Raw genomic sequence first — 21871 nt, forward strand, 5'->3', positions numbered from 1 at the left:
CGGGAGCAGACAACAGACCATTAGAACTGCTGATAGCCTTGGAAGGGCCAGCCATGACAAAACTATACCATCTGGTGAGCAAGATGTATGAGACAGGCAAAATACCCTCAGATTTCAAGAAAAACATCATAATTCCAATCCCAAAGAAAACAGGTGTGAAAATTACCGAACTATCAGTTTAATAAGTCACTGCTGCAAAATACCAACACGAATTCTGTACAGACGAATGGAAAAACTGGCAGAAGCCAACCTCGGGGAAGATTAGTTTGGATTCCCTAGAAATGTTGGAACATGTGAGGCAATACTGACCCTATGACTCATCTTAGAAGATAGATTAAGGAAAGGCAAACCTACTATGTTTCTAGCACTCGCAGGCTTAGAGAAAGCTTTTGACAATGTTGACTGAATTACTATCTTTCAAATTCTGACGGTGGCAAGGGTAAAATACAGGGAGTGAAAGGCTATTTACAATTTGTACAGAAACCAGATGGCGGTTATAAGAGTCGAGGGGCACGAAAGGGAAGCAGTGGTTGAGAAGGGAGTAATACAGGGTTGTAGCCTATCCCCAATGTTATTCAATCTGTATATTGAACAAGCAGTAAAGGATACAAAAGAAAGATTTGGAATAGGATTTAAAGTCCAGGGAGAAGAAATAAGAACTTTTAGGTTTGCTGATGACATTGTAATTCTGTCACAGACAGCAAAGGACTTGGAAGAGCGGTTGAACGGAATGGACAGTGTCTTCAAGAAGGGTATAATCAACAAAATCAAAACGAGGATAATGAATTGTTGTCGAATTACATCAGGTGATGCTGAGGGAATTAGATTAGAAAAAGAGATGCTGAAAGTAGTAGATCAGTTTGTTTTGCTACTTGGGGAGCAAAATAACTGATGATGGTCGAAGTAGAGAGGATGTAAAATGTAGACTGGCTTTGGCAAGGAAAGCGTTTCTGAAGAAGAGAAATTTGTTTACATCGACTATTGATTTAAGTGTCAGGAAGTCACTTGTGAAAGTATTTGTATGGAGTGTAGGCATGTGTGGAAGTGAAACATGGACGATAAATAGTTTAGACAAGAAGAGAATACAAGCTTTCGAAATGTGTTGCTGCAAAAGAACGCTGAAGATTAGGTGGGTAGATCATGTAACTAATGAGGAGGTACTGAATAGGATTGGGGAGAAGAGGAATTTGTGGTATAACTTGACTAAAAGAAGGGATCGGTTGGTAGCACACATTCTAAGGCATCAAAGGATCACCAATTTAGTATTAGAGGGAAGCATAGAGGGTAAAAATTGTAGAGGTTGACCAAGAGATGAATACACTAAGCTGATTTAAAAGGGTAAGGTGTAGGTTGCAGTAGTTACTCGGCGATTAAGAATAATACACAGGATAGTGTATTATCGAGAGCTGCATAAAACCAGTCTCTGGACTGAAGACAACAACAACAACAACATCATTTCCATCAGTGATCACAATACGTTTGGTCCATAGACTACCCGTTTTGGTCAGCAATGACAGTCTTCAGATCTGTTGTAAAACTGGTAGACTAAGAACCAAACGTTTTTTGATCATTGATGGAAATAAAATAAATTTATTCTAAAGTTGTAACACTTTGTGTCTGTAGAAGATGTGTTAATTTGTCCAAACAAAAGGCAACAAAATGCAAAAATTTCTTACCATTTGCTTAAAGTGCTTTACATGTATCATTTCCGCAATGGTTTGAGATATTTGCAGGTGGTTGCAGCCATTGCCTGCTGAAAATTGTGTTATAGTTTCCATATTCTGGAATGACTGTGGCAGTAGCTAAGGGTGTACAGGTGAAACTCTCTGTAAGTAGGCATTTATTAGATGCTGGAACTAAGGTGTCAGCATTCATGTAGCACAGTGATACCAAGGAATGGCAGTGTGAATTGTTCCTCCAGTTCCTTCATGAACCCTATGGTGATTAATACTTTTAATTTGTTTCTGAAGTTTCCTAAATTATTTTTTTTCTCTCCATGGAGCTGTGCAATCACAGAAACATTGGTGTACTAATAAATGTAGTTGAGCTTTAAGGAATGATTTCATGGCATGCTGGTATAGCAGGAGACCCCAGTATATAAATAAGGGTAATTTATTAGATTCTTAAGTATTTCAGACTTACTGCCGCAATAACACCATTCCAAAGCTTTCCTTGATAACTTATGTTAGCATTACTTCTCTGCAGCCAGGATAATAATTCGTCATTCCAGGTTTACCATGCCACAGGAGAGTCGAGGGTGTAAATGGCCACAGCCATGCACCCGCAACAGATCTTTCCTGAAAGTATTTGTCTGGAGTGTGATCATACGTGAAAAAGGATAACAGAAGCTTTTGAAATGTGCTACAGAAGAATGTTGAAGGTTATGTGGGTAGATCATGTAACTAATGAAGAGACATTGAATCTGATTGGAGAGAAAAGAGCTTTTGGCATAATTTTACCAATAGGAAAGATAGATCGGTGCACACTTTCTGAGGCATCAAGGAAGAGTTACTTTAAGAGAGATAAGTGGGAGGGAGGGACAGAGTGGGGACAGGAGAGTACACATTGAAGAGTGAGAACAAAACTTGACTGCAAAAGCAGATTTGAGTAGATTAAGGTTGTGGTAGTTACTAGAGGTCTGCATTATTCTGATTTTTACTGGTGAGTCCCGCTCGCCCCTCTGGCTCTCGGGAGTATGCGGCCGAGTGTCCTCTTCTGCCGGCTGTGGGCAGCCGATCGCCAGCGCTTGGCCAAGTGCGCCAGACGCTCGACCGGTAGCCAGTAACCAGTGGACTCAGTGCCAGTGAGCGGTGCTTCGTCACACTCCTTGAGATCAGAGGCCACCGCTTCACATTAACCGCTCACTTATTTCTTTTACAAATGTCTTTCGTTGTTTACTACCAGTTCTACGACCTAAATAATACACTTGTATATGTTACATTTGATGTTTGTTAATATGTTGCAGACTACTGAAGTTTAACCTTTGAGGTTATCGTGTATTCCAGTAATTATAACGTTAAAAACTGTAATGTCTGTATTTAGTATTTTGTTCCGTTCGGTAGACAAACGTGAACACAGTAGTCTAATCATGGGCTATGTGTAGCCTATCTCCAAACTCTGCCACGTGTACTTTGTACTAATATTGAATGCAGGATCGGGAAGGAATGACGGAGTTAAAAGTAATACTCACAAAATTTTGTTGCACAAACATTAATTCCTGAAAAATTATGACCTGTAAATAACGTTACAAGTGAATCATGACTATACAATTCGTTTTTCATCATTGGTGCTCCCTGATACACAGGCGTCATTTGTGTTCCTGGAGCTATTACTACAGCTGGCGGTTTGAACTCCTTCCTGTGATGTCAACGAAAGTGGAAGCGTACATTTATAGAGTTTGAGGAATGTTTCCTTCCTTGTGATTACGTGGTATGTTGTCAATACTTACGTAATTGTGATGGATCAATAAGAGATCATCCACCTTGTCTGATTCCAGGCTCGATCTTCTGCTGGACAGCAGGTGACCGGCCTGGCTAAAATTTCTCTTGCTGGCAGCACTAGTGGCAGGAATACAGAGAACTCTTCTGGCTACTACCGACAGCCTTGGAAATAACCCCGTGTGCGTTTTCCACCACTGCAAAATTTGGCCTTCGGCACAGCTACAGTCGGATTTGGAGAGCGAAAGGTACCTGTCGAGTTCATTGGTAGTAACTGTGTGTCCATCTTCGTCGTCCTCATCCAAACTCCAGTCCATCCTAGACTTTTTCATGGGAAGAACTTGGTCACTGTTTGCTTGAATGGACTCTAAACATGAATGAAAACATCCGTAAGATATTCCTGTCACCTTCAATATGTGTACACCGTAGTTAGAATTACTGGTTACTAAACGACTATATTTACAGTTACATTTTATATATATCGCACAAATTACATCAAAATGCATTGTGGAATGTTTAAGCTGCGAAACCTTTCCCAAATATCACATTATAGATGTAATAAATGTTGATCTAATGAAAGATGGCAGATTAGACAAACAAACATTCGGTTTCAGTGAATGAACCTTACCATTTTCCGGGAGTTCTGAGTACAATTGTCGAACTTCAGCATACGCGGCTTGCTTTTCGTCTGCTGTGAGTTTCTTCAAATGATGCCGTGATGGCCATAGAACCGTGGCAACATAATGGATAGCCTCAATTTTGCACTTCTCTGTGATAAAGTATGCTGCTCTCATTTTTATTTTCGCCATGAGCTGAAAAGGAAACCCAATATACATAACTGCACTCTGATAATTCAACAGTTGTATAAAGGATTGTAACCTATAGAAAGTGTTCTTACCTCGTTGTCACCGTCTATTGGTTCACAATGATGTAACAGACTCTTGTACCACGGCAGCACACGTTCCAGCGTTGTTATCTTTGCAGTTTCCAAATCCAAACTCGCTTCTTTAAAGGGGGTTAGAAAAGTGACAATGTCTCGTACGCACCCTTCTTGGAAGGTTTCTAAGAGTGTCGATTGCCCCCGGGATTCTAGTAGATCTCGAATATCGTCAATTTGACTTACGACGGAATTGAGCATTAACAGTATACTGTTGCACCGGGTTACAGCTTCTTGCTTCACAGAGTGCCGCAGACACCCCGAGTGACCCAATCTCTTGAAATAGCCTACTATAGCTCTTGCTGATAGTAGACACGACAGGAGTTCAGGGGCTTCGTCTTCTAAAAACATCTCTTGAAATGTGTGACGAAGCGCAGTCATCAAGCAGTGATCAAAGCAAGGCAAACGGTCGTAAGATTCAAGTGCCTTCTTCATATTAGCTCCTTGGTCGGTGACGAGGTAACATTTTGTAAGATCATTCTTGTTAATTCCTAACTCAAGCATCTGCCCTTCGATTTCGTGCCGTATGTTCTCTCCTGTCGTAGGTACGTCCGGAAACTCGGTTGTTATCAAAACGTAGTTATAAGACCACAGATCAGCATCTAAAGTGCACATTTTGTTCTTCAAGGCACATATTAGCTTGGGACCCATTGTCACCTGTATTTTGTCTGCCTTTTCTTTAATATGCCGCGATACAGTGGTAAGGTGCGGAAGAACATCTTCTATACTGACTTTACCGTAAGTGGCGCCAACATTGATGAGCTCCTCTGAATAATTCTTGAAGCCAATCTTACTACAAGTATTTAACGGTAGCAAATCTATTCCACTCATATCGACCAACCTATCAACAACAACTTTCTTTATGCTACTTGGCCGGTGGACTTTTGCTCCGCATTTACTTTTGCAGTGCCGAATCATACCTCTTGTGCTTGACTGGTATGAAAGTATGGTATCACATGTGGTACATTGCACGAAACCAGCAGAAGCCTGCGTGACAGGATCCACTAAAACTGCAAACGATTTCCAAGCTTCACTTTTCGCCTCTCCTTCCAACATGTCTTTCTTCTTCAGGACTAATGAGCTGCTCCTAATCCTCTCCATAATACTTCTCTTCGTTTCATGAATGGAACATTTACGACCTATACTTGGTTTATCCATAACGCTGGCTGTGCTGCTCAAAGCCAGGTCGTCAACTGCATTTACACACGGTTTCTAATGCGATTCGGCACTGTAGAGCGTGCGGCGGTTGTACTGTCACTGTCCGAGATTGTGAGTACGCTCGAGCGCCCGGCAGTGCTCGACAGTCCAGCCGATAACCGAGAGGTGGAGGACAACCGGCCACATGGTGAATTAGACAGCCACAGCTGTATCGCAGTGTGGGCCTTTCCCAGCCGTCGAGCAGCAGCATGAAATGGGAAACGCTCGAGCGGTTGTTTTCATCGAAATGCAGAGCTCTAGTAGTTACACAGGAATGTTGAGACTTGGACAGAATAGTTCAGTGTGGAGAGCTGCATCAAAGCAGTCTTTGCACTTAGTAGATCTCCGTAACTTTCATGACTGTGTTACAGTCCTCATCTTTATGTTATCCTCACACCCTCCTTCATATATTTACTTTTTTATTCTACTTTATTTCTGGAAGAATGAAACTGCACCACAGAGAAATTATAATTTGGTGTTTATTCTTGAGAGAGTTTCTCATAAATATTGCCATCTGCATTTTATGTTATGGTCATTCCATTTTCTTTGTGTGGTTACATGTGACTTAAGATCAAATGACAATGTAGAACTGCAGGTAGGAAAAGCAACCTCGAAACTGTGGTTCATTGGAAGAACCCTAAATAAATTTAATTTATCCACACACACAATTTTAGTATTGTTTGTCTTTCTGGGGCCATTACGAGGTATGACAAATAGCAGAGGTAGGAGATCCAAAGTAGGGCACTGCCTTTTGTCACAGTTTTGAAGCACAATAGTGTTAGGGAGTGGACCACCAAGCAGATGCTAAGAGAAGAAATTGTGGCCATGGAGGAGTGTATTGTTATTAGAGAGTGTACATTCTGAGAAGTGTTGGGCAACATAATACTTTCTCCTTTCCACATTGTGCAAAATGACCACAACAGGATGATCAGGGCCCATAAGGAGAGTTACTGACAGCTGTTCTTCTCAGCCATTATTTCATAATTGAACAGGAAGAGGGGGGAAGAGGTATGAGGTATCAGTAATGCCCTCTTGACACACACAAGATGAGTAGATGTGTTGTTTATTCGCCATTTTACTGTGTATCAGTAATTTTGTGACTAAAAGGCTTTCATGATATCCTAAGTTTTAATGCGAGCTCTTGCATGTAGATAATTTTTTAATAATAAAAGAAATATTCTAAGGTAATGTGCTGTTTATTAAGAAATATTCTAAGGTAATGTGCTGTTTATTTTTATAACCTACAGAAAGTATGCATTTCATTCATTGCTTTGCTTACGCCAAGGTGAACCCACTCCACAATAAGTTTCCGAAAAACATGTATAAAAAAAGTAGAACAAAAATGGAAACAAAGCTACCAAATGTAAAAGGCGAAGCATTTCGTTATGCTGATCATGCTTGTTGCATCCTTGTGTAACAGTTGAACGTCTCTTACTTTTCTTTAAAGTGCTATTAACTATAGTGTATACCATTGTGTTTAATGTGTGTCAAGTGTATAGAAAGAGCGAAAGAGCAAGAGTAGACTATAATTCTTATTTGTTCCAGATGGCCATGGATGAGGAATTGGAAGCAAATCATGCAGAAGAAGAAACTTCTGAAGAAAATGCATTAGAAGTTAGTTCAGTGAGTTTTTGTAATGAGTCATTTGAGTCTCCAAGTATAATGCAAACATGTTTGGCCGAAGATTGTGAAAGGTACGGACAAGACTGTGACAGTGTAAACAGTGTGGGGCACAGAAGACACCAGACTTCTTCCATTTTACGATCAGGTGCTGAGGAGAATGAAGCAGAAGCCATGGAAGTGCTGGAAAGCAACCATTGTTCAAGCAGTGAAGAATCTGGAGATAGTGACAGTGATGAAGAAAATGATAGTGCTTTGTCACCTGTGGCATTGATTGGTACTCCACTGTCCACAGGCAAAAAAAATTCTCATTCAAAAAGATCTGCCAATAAGTGCATTAGGACTTATAATCCTCAACATGATTTCTTTGCTGACTGCCCCGAATTAAATGAAGCTGATGGGTTTTTACAGTGGGATGACATTGAACCTAAAAACTGTGAAAGTCACTGTACACCTGCCTCAACTGTTAGGTCTGCTAATAAGACTGACAGTGGTGACAGTTTTGTCACACCAAAACGAATTCCTGTGTCAGCCAAAAGAAGTAATAGTAGAACAGCAAAGAAACTCTGTAAACGTAACTTAAAAGTGAATGAAACAGGGGAGGCTAGTGCTGGAAAAATTACCAATACTGAAAGTTTGTGTATGCTCATGCGAGGCCGTCGTGTTGTAAGAGATCTGTTGAGAAGAACAGAAAATATGAGGCATAAAAAATGTTTGAGACAAAATTATGGCTCTCCTGTAAGCGGTGGCAATGTCATTGTCAGCCCTGGAGTTCCTGGTATTCATCCATTACCACAGACCCCTGCAAAGACAAGGCTTCCTGAAGACAGAAATGTACTTGCAGCACAACCTACAACTCCCATCCTTGATGCTTATGATAAGGATAGTAACTGCATTGATGAACTAGATCCAACGCAACCTGCCTCAATGCTGATTTTGCAGGGTAAGGGAAAATTAAGCATTGTGAATTTATGTGTAATTTCATTAAAAGTTTTAAGTGTTTATCTTCCTCTGCACGATTAATAGTGTGCACACACTGTCAGCAGAGACCAGTCCATTGCCAAAGTGGTTATGTTTTTTGTAGTAAAAATCTGTTGTCGAGGCCATGACCGACAGATATTGAAACATAATTTCCTACAAATACTTGTATTGACTTCTCTTTACTGTCATGAACGGCTAATTTATTTTGCTTTTAAACAAGTTAGATACATAGTAACAGAGGAATTTTCAACATATTTCAAACTATATAGCTAGATAACAGTTTCTTTGTCATATTTTTCTTCATAAATTTTATGCACACTTAATTCTTATTCAGTAGCAAGCTGCCAGCTTATATCTATCAGGGTGGAATGGAGTGAGGAAGCACATCTTTAGTTGCAGACAAGATACTGTCATTTTGTGTTGCCATAAATTTAAGTTGTTAATTGGGGTATTCACAATATTAAAGAGCAAATGGGTGTGTTAGTGCCTTTTCCAGTTAATATTACAAAAATACCACATTTCCAGTCATATTCTGCTTTAACAGTGAAAGTTCATTAGAAGGGAAATTGCCTTCCCTAGTTTAAATTTGTTTACAATAAACACTGGATAAACTTGGTCTTGTTTGCAAAAGGTAACAGGAAACGGGGAGAGGTCTGTTACCTTCATGTCCATCTACATCTACATCTGTACTCTACAAACCACTGTGAAGTGTATGGCAGAGGATACACCCCACTGTACTGTTTATTAGCGCTTTCTCTGGTTCCATTCACATATGGAGTGCAGGAAGAGTGAGTGTTTAAATGCCTCTGTGCATGCTGTAACTATTGTAATTTTATCTTCGCAGTCCCTGTGGGAGTGACATGTAGGGGGTTGTTTTATATTTGTAGAGTCATCATTGATGCCACTTCATGAGGCATTGTTAGTATACTTTCTAGCAATAATTTACATCAATCTTTAAGAATCTGATAGTTCAGCATCTCAGTGACACACTCTTGTTGGTCAAACAAACCTGTGACCTGCTCATGCTGTCCTCCTCTCTGTATGTTCAGTATCTCCTGCTAATCATATTTAGTACAAGTTCCATGCACTTGAACTACGGGTATTGACTGCTTACTGTTGGAGGGAAGACGCTTGATACAGATATAAAAGAAAGTAAGCCACAGCAGACCATTAATAAGAATTTTAAGAGACAAATCAGAAACTAAATTCATGAGAAAAAGAAAGGCATTACTGCTAGTTAGCAGTCATGACAGGGGTGTAGGCCAACAGCTGCAGGAAAAATTAAGATCAGGGGACCAGGTCATAAATAGTGCTTACCTTGGGCAAATAATAGTTGATATTGAGGCACTGACTAGGGATCTGAGTGGAGAGGATCACATGTGTAAATGGAAGATCAGGCAACAGCCTGCAGAAGAATAGAATATATAGTACCAAGAATGACCTGAATAAGCTAGATGCAACCACCTCACACACAATTGTTGAATTTATACAGCAGCATGATCAACCCTGGATGAAGAATGTTATTAGGTGAGTTTAGTAGGAACTGACTGAGTTGCTGCTAACTTTGGCAAGGGCTCACATTGTTATTGTGCCATTGCTGCAATCATCTGGATGGCTAGCTGAAAGTATGGGAAGTGAGGCATCATCACCAATAGTATGAAGGCTATTCAGAAAGTAGGGAACGTTTTCGCATTTAAAAAAACTAAATACAAGAAATACATTTTATTATATAGATCTGAAAGAGCGACTGACATACTACTTTTCCACATAGTCACCAAAGACATTGAGGCACTTATCATAGCGATGAACAAGCTTCAAAAGACCTTCGTTGTAAAATTCTGCCACCTGAGACTTCAGCCAGCGAGTCACACCAGCCTGGAGTTCCACGTCGTCATCAAAGTGCTGCGTTGCAAGCCAGTTCTTCATCTTGGGAAACAAGTGGAAGTTGCTTGGTGCAAGATCAGGGCTGTACGGTGGATGAGGCAAAATTTCTCATTTGAATGAGTTAAGGAGTTGAAACTTCCTGGCAGATTAAAACTGTGTGTTGGACCGAGACTCGAACTCAGGACCTTTGCCTTTCGCGGGCAAGTGCTCTACCAACTGAGCTACCCAAGCACAGTTGGTAGAGCACTTGCCCACGAAAGGCAAAGGTCCTGAGTTAGAGTCTCGGTTCAGCACACGGATTTAATCTGCCAGGAAGTTTCATATCAGCGCACACTCCGCTGTAGAGTGAAAATTTCATTCTAGTTAAGGAGTTCTTTAGTGTGGTATGCTGTGTGAGGTCGGGCATTGTTGTGCAAAAGCAAAATTTTGGATGTGAGCTTTCCTCAGCATTTGTTTTGAACTGCTCTTCAAAGGATGTGCAAAGTTTGACAGTACCGGGCAGAATTTATGGTTGCTCCACGTCCGAGAAAATCAATAAGAAGCACACCTTGCCTATCCCAAAACACTGTCGCCATCAACTTCCTTGCTGACAAGGTTTGCAAACATTTTCTTGGTTTTTTTGTGTGTGTGTGTGTGTGGGGGGGGGGGGGGGGGGGGGTGAGGGGGGAACCTTGTGTGCCACCACACCATGGACTGTAATTTTGCCTTGCAGTTGATGTGTTTCACCCAAGTCTCATCGCCGTTTACGATTCGATCTAGTAATGAATCACCATGTTTGTGGTAGGCCTCCAGAAATGTCAGCGTTGCCCTATTTGCTGTTCTTTATGGTGCTCTGTAAGTGTTTTGGGCACCCATTGTGCACAAAATTTGTGGTGAGTGACAATTTCAAACAACAAAGTCCGTGAAACTTGTGGAAAAGAAAGCGAAATCTCAGTTTTTGTGAGGCGACGGTTTTCACGAATCGTTTCATCAACTTAGCGACAAGATCATCAATCACAGTGCTCAGGCGTCCACTCTTCTCTTCATCATGAACGATGATTTGGCCATTTTTAAATCGAATGTGCCATTTCCGGACAGAACGTTCACTCATTACGTTGTTTCCGTACACTTCGCACAGTTCATGATAAATTTCTATAGGTTTTAGATTTTTTTGCCAACAAAAACCATATCACAGACCGCACCTCACAACTGGCCGTATTTTCAATTGCAGCACACATTTCAAATTCGAATATCGGAAAAACCAGATGCGCAGAGACGTTCCACTGTCACCGATGGATACAGACTGAACAGCACGCACATACTAAAATATACGTGATCGGGGTGCACCTAGTGCCGTCAGACGGAAACGTTCCCTACTTTCTGAATAGCCCTTGTATAATTCCTGTGGTTACCTGTGTGAGAGTTGAGCCTTTTTTATACTAAATAGCATAGACTTACTGCTAAAAACGTAGTACTGATAGATGAAGTGGCACGCACAAATTTGTTCGAATAAACTTGTCCAGGGTCATTAGACTCTTAGAGGACTAGAAATGAAGTTAATTAATTTATTATCTGTTTACACAGTATAGAATGTCAAAAGTTAACATGTTGTCTCTGTCTGAGCATTGTGTAAAGACAGGAATCCATATGTTAAATAGAGGAGATTATAAATTGACTGCCTATTTCTGTAGGGAATTGAGAAAGGACTTTTTTTCATGTATGTTAAAAATAATATCTAGTTCATATCTATTGAAACCAGTAGTTTATGCGTATTTAATCAGTTGGAAGTCTGTGTTTGTGAATTACTGCTACCAAAAAGTCTTTTATCTTTTATGATTATTACAATTAGATCTACGTGATTTAAGTGTCAGGAAGTCTTTTCTGAAAGTATTTGTACGGGGTGTAGCCATGTATGGAAGTGAAAGGTGGGCGATAAATAGCTTAGACAAGAAGAGAATAGAAGCTTTTGAAATGTGGTGCTACAGAAGAATGCTGAAGATTAGATGGGTACATCACATAACTAATGAGGAGGTATTGAATAGAATTGGGGAGAAGAGGAGTTTGTGGCACAACTTGACTAGAAGAAGGGATCGGTTGGTAGCACATGTTCTGAGGCATCAAGGGATCACCAATTTAGTACTGGAGGGCAGTGTGGAGGGCAAAAATTGTAGAGGGAGACCAAGAGATGAATACACTAAGCAGATTCAGAAGGATGTAGGCTGCAGTAGGTACTGGGAGATGAAGCTTGCACAGGATAGAGTAGGATGGAGAGCTGCATCAAACCAGTCTCAGGACTGAAGACCACAACAACAACATAGATCTACATTGCAGAACATAAAATATTCTTTGAAAAATTTGAGTAATTATTATTTCAATTGCCAGATGAATGACAGCAGATGATAGACTGTGGAGATTTTAATGTTAATTTTCTGAAAGATTCAGCTTAAAGCAACTATTTAGAAACATTACTAACAATTATACAATGATATCTGTTGCTAATTTTCCTGTGTAAGAAACGAGCACACTAACAGCCAACACTATTGTGGGTGAATGCTTAATCAGTGATGTAAATTTTTATCAGCTTGTGAATGGTCTCTATGACCATGATGCCAACTAGCCATTCTAAATAATTGTTACAATGAAGCCATTTGATAGAGAACAATTAATGAATAGGTAACAGAAATTTTGAAGACAGCCTTGCAGGAAGCTGATTGGGGGGACATGTATAATGTCACAGATTTCAGTTCCAGTTTTAATGTATTATATAGGTGAGTTTCTATCAGTCTTTAAGAGGTAGTTTCTCAAGAATACACAGTTTAGCACTGATAACACGTCAATAAAGAATAAATCAAAATATCATGAACAATGAAAAGGAAGCTATTTGAAATGGTTGGAACAAGAAGAGAAGTAGGACTGATTACATATTATGAGAAAGACTGCACTCTCTTAAGAAAAGACATTAAGAAGTAAAAAAAGAATTGTCTGTATAATGTCTGAAATCAATAACTCAGCAGTAGTTGAAAGAGAAACTGGAAAATCCGTTAAGGAATGTGAGTACTGTGCTATTGAAGAAAACAGCCCATAATAAATACTAGAAATCAGTTAAGTGATGTACTTGATAATAATTTCTTGTAGTAGCTTGGTGTGGTTAGTCCAAGGGTTAAAGAAATAGAATATATGCAAAAATACACATGCAGGCAGTTACAATTACTCCATGTTCTCCAGTGAAATTAAGAATGCAGTTAACTACATCACTCACAGAGCTGACAATATTTGAAGTAAAATACTAAAATCTTGTTGTTCAGATGTATGTGATATTTCCATTCACATATGCAATACATTGCAGTCAACAGGCATATTTCCAGTCTGAGTGTTGCATTAAGAAACATGGGGAATGCACCCAATGAAACAGCATAAGATAGTGCCTTACAGTGTGACTCCAAGACAATGTTTTTAAGAAGTGCTAATAAAAGATGACTTGGGATGAAATTTAAATGAACCAAATGCTGACTGAAATTTTAATCTATTCCATGATAAATTCATTTCATTATTTAAAAATAGCTTTCTGCATAACCTAGTCAGATATTAAATAGCCATGTAAAAAGCATGGATCAGTAGAGGGATTCAAGAACCTCATGGAAGAAAAAGGGTTGGCAAGAACAAGTAAAGATTCTGTAGTAGTTGCACACTACAAAAGCTAATCAAAATTAATAAGAAAAGCCACTAAAAACTCAAGGAACATACACATTATGTCAGAAATCAATAACTCTGACAACAGACTTAAGTCTCTGTGGAATGTAATAAAACAAGAGACAGGAGGACAGGCTACAGAACAGGATAACATCACTATTGATTAAATGGAAGCAGTATCAATGATCAGCCACAGTTAACAGGTATGTTTAATACATTGAAACCCTTATGTTACATTTCCGTACAGTTCAGACTTAAAAATGCAAAATTGAGGAACATGTAGAATTAAGGAAAACATTAAAACCCCCAAAATATGAGCAAAAACATATGTAATTGGCATAATTGATTAAAAATTGTAATCCTGTCCAATACATTGTATGAAATCAATACACATGAAGGAAATTAAATGTACAATACAGTGTTTGTACAACAATTTGTGGTAATGAATTTCATTAGTTATTTTTAAAAAATCACAAATGTGTAACAGTAAATAAAAACTTGTCAAAAGATTGATATTGGTATCTGGGTACAAGATAACTGAACTATTTTCTGACATGCTAAAGTAACAAATTTACTTCAAGACATGCATTTTGGGAGTACTTTCCTTTGTGCTCACCCAGAAAAAAGCAAAAGTTGATGAACATGGTGAATTAAAATGAAAACTGTGAAGTAAGGTGAAAGGCATTGAAATCTAATATGTGGGGTTTGTCTTTTACCCTCTCTTGATGAGGGAAACAGAGATGTGAAGAAGTGAGTTTACTTCCCCAATTGACATTACAAGCTTATGAGAAGTCTCAGTGAATTTCTGTACACAGTGTAAAGTGTAAATTTAAAACAAAGCTTGGGTACTACAGTTTTGCTTCAAGTCTTTTATCACTGTTGCCAATATTTCCAATCTACAGTGTGAGGTGCAAAATATATATGTGAGTAGTGTATGTAGTAGTTGCAACTGTATTGTGTTGGATTTGAATGTGGAAGTTTTTAAAATGTGCTATCACAAAACTTTTGTTCTGTTTCTGTGTGACATCTCTGCTGTAGCACGTGGTCTGCACAAAAAATATATTTTCAACACTTTGCAAAATGCTTTCAGTCCTACCTGCACTCGTGGCATTGAAGGACCACTTACCCTCTCCACACATCCAACAGGCAAGCTCATTTTACTTGTGTTAGTGTGGTATGGTGGCTGCACTGGCTGTTGGATGATATAATAAGTTGCCAACCAATAAGAGCTCACTAGTTGGAACTGGCCAAGCATATTCTTTGAGACTTGGTGTTAGAATTTAAAAGGTTGGTGATAAATATTGTTGCTGAATACAGTACATTGGAAAAAACATTCAAAAAGAGGAGACTGATTTATAAGTAGCACAAAAAAAGGTGGGTAGGTGGTTGGGCCTCTTCGTCACTTATTGGCTCGGTCCAGGAAACTTCGTCAGCTGTCCTAATTTTCCATTGCTGCTGCAACCTAGCAGTAGTTGTATCATAATTGCATGATGAAGCTAAATGTTGCAAGTTGTGTTGGCAACGCCAGTCGTGGTTTATGTCGGCATTTCCTCTCTCATGTCTCTCCTCTCTACAACAGTGTAAAATATTCTCTTAATTCCACAACCACCTGTGGTGTGAACTGTCTGTCTTTTGTGCCATGTATAACTCGTTCAGTCCCATCAAATGACATTAGGAAAAAAAACAGGATGAATTCAAGTGAGATGTCAAGTAAGAACATAGAAGTGATGTAAATTTTACTTGGAAGAAATGTAAAATCAGGGAATTTTTAGCATTTATCTTAAGGGATTTCACAGGGGCTACAAATGTGTTGCGTAAAATCATGAAAAATGTAAAATCAGAGAAAGCAAAATCGAGGTTCCAATGTAATAACCATTTCCTAAATGTAGTAGAAAATGTTGGGATCAACAGTCGAAGGAAAAAACCAAAGAAATATGTTGAAAAAGCAAATCTCATAAAATTCAGTCATGTAGCCAACTTAACCTCATAAAAATAAGAAAATTATATAGTCTCTGAAAAATAAAAGCTGATTGGGATTCGGTGATGTTTCCAGCAGAATACTAGAGACATGTTCCTCTAGGATAAGTACTGTTTCTTTTTTCTTAAATAAGTAATGCTTCTCTGACTGAGTCCATTTTTCCAGAGATGAAAATATGCCATTGTTAAACCCTTCCAAAAGAAAGATGACAGTAGACATGTTAATAACTACTAACTGGTTCCACTACTGACATCATTTTCCAAAATTTTTAAGAAGGTGGTGTATTCTATAGTAGTATCCCATCTGACCAACAATAGCTTTCCCAGTAAATTACAATTTGGATTTCAAAAGTATTGTTCAAGTGAGAACCCCATTCACACATTCACTCACCAAATTTTACAAGCTTCAAATACGAAAATAGCACTGATTGGTATTTTCTGTATCTAAGCCACTTGACAATGTGAATCTCAATATTCTTGTTGATAAACTAAGGTTTCATGGAATTGATGGTGTAGCCAACCAATGGATACTGTCATATCTAACCAAAAGGCTGCAGAATATTCTACCTAAAAATTGAACCAATGTAAGCAGGGGAAAAATCACTTCCGGTTTTCTAAGTGGTTCAATCTAGGGCCCACTATGGTTTTGTCATATGTGTAAATGACCTGTCTAATATATAACAAGCAGAATTAATTCTTTTTGTTGGTTTCACAAATATTGTAGTTAGTCGAAACATACATACAGCAAAAAAAGAAATGGTTAATAACATTCTTAAAATTATTGTTGAGTGGTTTTCTGTGAATTGTCGTGCTTTCAATTTCAAAAAGACACACCACATTCAGATGTGTACATCTAGAGATACTACACCACTGATAAATGTAACACATTCATTGCCTTTTTGTGTGCCTTTGCCCCACATTGGTGGAGGATCGGCATGGTTAGCAACGGATTGGCATGGTTAATTTAAGGGTCGCCACTCTGTTCCCCTGTTACCTCCTGGGTTGGAATATGCGTACCCCATGTGTTTACCTGATATTCATATGAAAGTGAGCAAAAGTTTTATAAATGTTTGTGAATTGTATAATTGTGGTGATACTTGGGTACCAGCCCAGAATTCACTAGGTGGGATGTGGGGAAACTACCTAAAAACTACATCTAGGCTGACCAGCCCATCAATCCTTGTTGTTAACGTGCCGGGTGGATTTGATCCAAGGTGGCACACCTCCCCATCCTGGAAGTTGGTGCTTTCATATACACAGATATCTGGGCAGGTGAAAAGAGTAACATATTGTTAGGAAATAATAACTACAGTGATGAGTGGAAACTTCAGAATTTTTAGGTGTCCATATTGATGAGAATTTAAATGAGAAAAACACATTTTCTAATGCCAAAAACAAATTAGTTCAGCTAAATTTACATTTTGAATCATTGCAAATCTTGGGCAGAGAGATTCTAAGTTGATGTATTTTGTGTGTTTTCGTTCAGTAATGTCATGTGGTATATTATTCTTGGGTAACTCATTTTTAAGAAAGAAAGTATTCATTGCTTGAAAATGACTTGTGCTACTTACCCACGTTCATCTTGTAGACATATGTTTGAGTTAGGCATTTTGACTACTGCTTCACATTACATTTGCTTTCTCATGAAGTTTGTTGTAAATAAACTGCTGCAATTCAAAAGGAACAATGATGTACATAATTACCAGAAAATAAATACATCCATTACTCCAAATTGAGGTTTTCACTGGCACAAAAAAGGGGTGTATAATACTGCAATTAAGGTTTTTGATAACTCACCAATGATGTAAAATTGAGAACAAACTAAAAAAGTTTCTCCTCTCTCTTCCTTCCGTTCAGTAGAAGAATTTACATGTTGTAAAGTGTAAAAAGTGGTGTGTAGGAATTACTAACTCACATCTGTGTATTAAAAAAAGTGAGCATGTAGCCATATTTACAGATGAATATGTAATATGTGAATGTAAAATTAGCTGTTCCACATCATTATGATTAATTGTACAAAGAGTTATGGAACATGAAACTGAGAGTGGAGCTGACCACTACATTTGTACCATATCTACATCTACACATGTGGGATCCAGTTCCATTTTCATTATATGCTACTGAGCTTCTATCATATATCCAAGAAGCAAAAATAGCTCTTTTCACTGAATTTAGATCAAACTCACAAGGCTTGACAATATTATTAAAAATAAGTCACAGTAGTATTTCAGTAAATGAAACAGATTATTAAAAATTCGTAGCCATTTGTATTGATAAGAATCTGAACTGGAAGTCTTGTTAAAGATAATCGTAAATGTCTAAGCTCTGCAATTTTTGCTACAGGTAAAGTCAGATCTTAGAGGTGAAAATTCGAAAAGTTGACTGACTTTTCCTGTTTTCATTCACTAATAATCTTCTTTTCTGTTTGTTTTTATATGACATTTACTCAGATTCGGTGTAGTTACTATTGATTTGTCATGGTTATTTTAAGGAGTGTCCAGATACTCTTCCTGTCACCACCCTGTTACTTCTGGGGAGGAATATGTGTACCCCAAACTGTTTACATGTAGTGGTATCCACGTGAAAGTGTGCATGTTAGCAGATCGTGTAACTGAGGTAGGACTTGGGTACCAGCCTGGTATTCATCTAGTCGGTTGTGAAAAACTATCTAAAAACCATATTCACGGCTGGCACAATAGCCCTTTTTGTTAATCCACCGGGTGGATTTGATCTGGGGCCAGAGCACCTATCTGAATCCTCGAAGTGGCATTCTAAAACATGTGGCTATAAAAGTGACTGTTGTGCAACATTTTCTCTCTCAAATCTGCATTTTATATGATGTTTCTTGTTGAAATTTGTGAGGGAGCATTTAACAGCTGAAGTATTGTCTTAAAATTAATTTAAAAAAATAAAATAAAATATCACATTTTCTGAATGCATCTTTGCTTGGATACAATTACTAATGTGTCACATTTATTAGCTACTCCTCCTCGCAAATTAGTTTGTGCAAAATTCACTGCTTCCACTGATTTCCAGCCATGTCAAGTGACTAAAATTATATGAGCAGCTGGCCGAGCACTCCTTGGCCATTGTCAAGTAGTATGATTGCCAGTGGGCTAGTGGGCTGGTGATATACTCCTTATGTACACTAGCTGCTGGCTGTGACATCATATGTGCTCATGGCGTCACCGTGTATGGGCATACGTTGTCTTGGCATTTGATGTGCCTGCTTCAACCACAATATTGGTGGATCCCACATTGTGTGGAGCTGCAGGCCACCGTCTCTACTTAAGGTGTTATCGGTCATTTTTATTTCAGTAGCTTCTTTAATGTCACAATCCTAGAAGCCGTTAGTGTGAGTCACAACAGATTTTTCATCAGATTTTATTTGGTGTCCATTTCCTAAAGAGTGCTCAGCTAAAGCAGATTTCTTGGGATAGTGTTGGTGATGAAACTTCTCATACTCCTTCCTGCATTAGTCCACTGTGTGTACTGTTTGTCTGATGTAAGACTGGCCATATTTGCAAGATATCTTGTGGACACCAGGTGTTGTGACACCTGCTGCATCTTTAACTGATCTCAGTGATTGATGGATTTTTGTTGGAAGCCTGAAGATCAGTTTAATCTTGTGGTTTTTTTTCAGCAATCGGCTTACCTTACCCAACATGGAACCACATAACAACAGGAAAGCAAGTTTCTTTTCCTGCCTCTCATTGGTGATCTTATTGTGATCCTTGTTTGTAATCACTTCATTTATTTAATGTATGTTATAGCCGTTGTTCCTGAAGACCTTGCTCATGGAGCAGATTATCAGTGTCTGATATCATCCTTGCACAATGCACCAATGTTTGTAAAACAGTGCACTTCTGTGCTGGGTGATGGATGGCGTGTGAGTGCAGATCAGTATGGGTGGACTTTCTGTAGACATTGTGGCTAATGCATCCATTTTGGTTGTAGTGGTTGAGACTGTGGAGGAAGAGCAATGCATTGTCTTTTTCTGTGTCCATGGTGAGCTGGATGTTACTGTTAATGCTATTTAGGTGTTCCACGAACTCTTAAAGTTTCTCATGTATGTGGGGCCAAATACGAATGTTTCACCAATGTATCAAAAGAAACAACTAGACATTAATGCTGATGTGTCAAAGGTAAAATCTTCAAAATTTTCCATGAAGAGGTTTGCAACAGCTGGAGGTAATGGACTACCCATTGCAGTGCCATCTTTCTGATCGTAATACTGGCCATCGTACGTAAAGTATGGAGACATAGTGTGTACCTAAATAGCTTGACCACATCACTTACCAAGAGCTGGGATACTAGGTCCAAAGAGTCTTTGATAGGCACATTAGTAAAAAGCGCCACCACATAAAAACTACGGTCACCCTCACTAAGTTGAAGACAGTTAATTCAACAGTTAAAATGTGCTTAGTTTTTAATATGATGTTTGCTGTGTCCCACATACGGAGTGAGGAGATTTGCCAAGTACTTCACCAGCTTGTGTTGGTGAACCAATGGTGGATTTGGTGAGGCAGAATGGCATCCCGACCTGGTGGATCTTCGGTAAAGCATAAGCAGTAGGTGGTCTAGGTGCCTGTGACATAAGATTCTTGACCACACAGTCTTCCACCAAAGAGTGCTTCAGAATTTAAGATGTCTCCCTTACTATTTTTGATATTTGTTTGGGTTGCGTGGGAGCTTCCGGTAAGTATCTTCATCCAGTAGCCCACAGATCTTCATATCATAGTCCAGATATTCCTTAACTGTGGCTGCATTGTCCTTGTCAGCAGGAAGGACCACAATGCTTTCATCATTGTGTAGTGCTCATAAACCATTTTGGTCAGCCCTGGTGATGTTGGGTGCTGGTTGCTATTCTTTCATGAGAATACGGTTCGTTTACATGGTGTTTCACGAGCTGTTTCATTTGGGAGCTTGCAGACTGCCTGTTCTATGCCACTTAATGTTTCACAGTTTGGAATGTCCCGCGGCAAGGCTGTGAAATTAAGTCCTTTCTTGCTATATCTCTTGCTTCAAGTTGTTGATGGTGCTTTCTGAGGATCTATTCTCCACACTGTGTTGCTGTTGCAAAAGATGGCTAAACTTTCCTTTGTGCCTCTCAGTAGTTTGTTTATGTGATGATGATTGTTGGAAAACTGTAGCTGCCTTGACCTAATCCCAGTCCAAAGCTGTGAGTATCCTTGATAGTTGCAGATGCAAGACCAAGTCCATTTGTCTCAGTCTGTGAAAAACACACAAGAGCAATTTGATCTTCAGGCCTCCAACAAAAATCTTTCAATTACTGAGATCAGTTAAAGAAGTAGCAGGTTTCAAAACACCGGGTGTCTAAAAGATATCTTGCGAGTGTGACCAATCTTACATTGGACAAATGATACGCACTGTGGAACAACACAGGAAGGAGAATGAGAGGTTTTATCATCTACATGATCCTGAGAAATCTTCTTTAGCTGAGCCTGCTTTAGAAAACAAACAACAAATAAAATTTTATGAAACATCTGGTGGGCTCGCACTAATGGAGTCTGGGATTGTCAAATTAAAGAAGCTATTCAAATAAAAATCACTGGTAACATCCTAAGTGGAGATCGTGGCCTGCAGCTCAGCATGCATGGGGTCCAATGATCATGTGGTTGAAGTGAGTACATCAAACACTGACTCTGTATGCCTGTATGTGATGATGCCACAAGCACTAGTGATGTCACAGCTGGCAGTTAGTGTGTATAAGGAGTGTACCAGCAGTCATATGACTCGACAGTGATCAAGGAGTGCTTGGATAAAAGCTCGTTTAAATTTAATCACTTGACACCACTGGAAACCCAAGAACTTTGTATTCAATTAGTATGTATGATCGTTCAAACCTAAGTATGATACAGAACTTGATAAATTTCAGTGCCTGTAAAATTGTTAATGCCCACCTGTCACAAATTAATTGCTCAGTAGATGATGACCTCTTGTTGAAAAAAAAAAGAAAAAATTGTTCAGTTCTTACTGCAGGAGACGTTTTACACTATAGGAGAGTTCCTGAATAACAGCGTGTGGTATCATGGTATCAGTGAACTTGTAACTCTCAGCTACATTCCCAGATCTGTATTTTTGACCATGTTTATTTTTCTAAATGTATTTACTTTCTACCTTAGGTATTCTGCAGTATTTGTCTATC

General features: G+C 38.9%; 1 protein-coding gene across 3 annotated transcripts in view; it reads left to right on the forward strand.

Moving 5' to 3' along the window:
• LOC124795031 overlaps window positions 1-21871 on the forward strand; it is a 237273-nt gene that overhangs the window by 26001 nt on the left and 189401 nt on the right. For all 3 annotated transcript variants that reach the window (XM_047258806.1, XM_047258807.1, XM_047258808.1), the window contains exon 2: window positions 7117-8134. In XM_047258806.1, coding sequence (XP_047114762.1) covers window positions 7117-8134 — 1018 coding nt within the window. The remainder of the gene's footprint in view (window positions 1-7116; window positions 8135-21871) is intronic.

Source organism: Schistocerca piceifrons, chromosome 4 (assembly GCF_021461385.2).
Source record: "Schistocerca piceifrons isolate TAMUIC-IGC-003096 chromosome 4, iqSchPice1.1, whole genome shotgun sequence".
NCBI lineage: Eukaryota > Metazoa > Arthropoda > Insecta > Orthoptera > Acrididae > Schistocerca > Schistocerca piceifrons.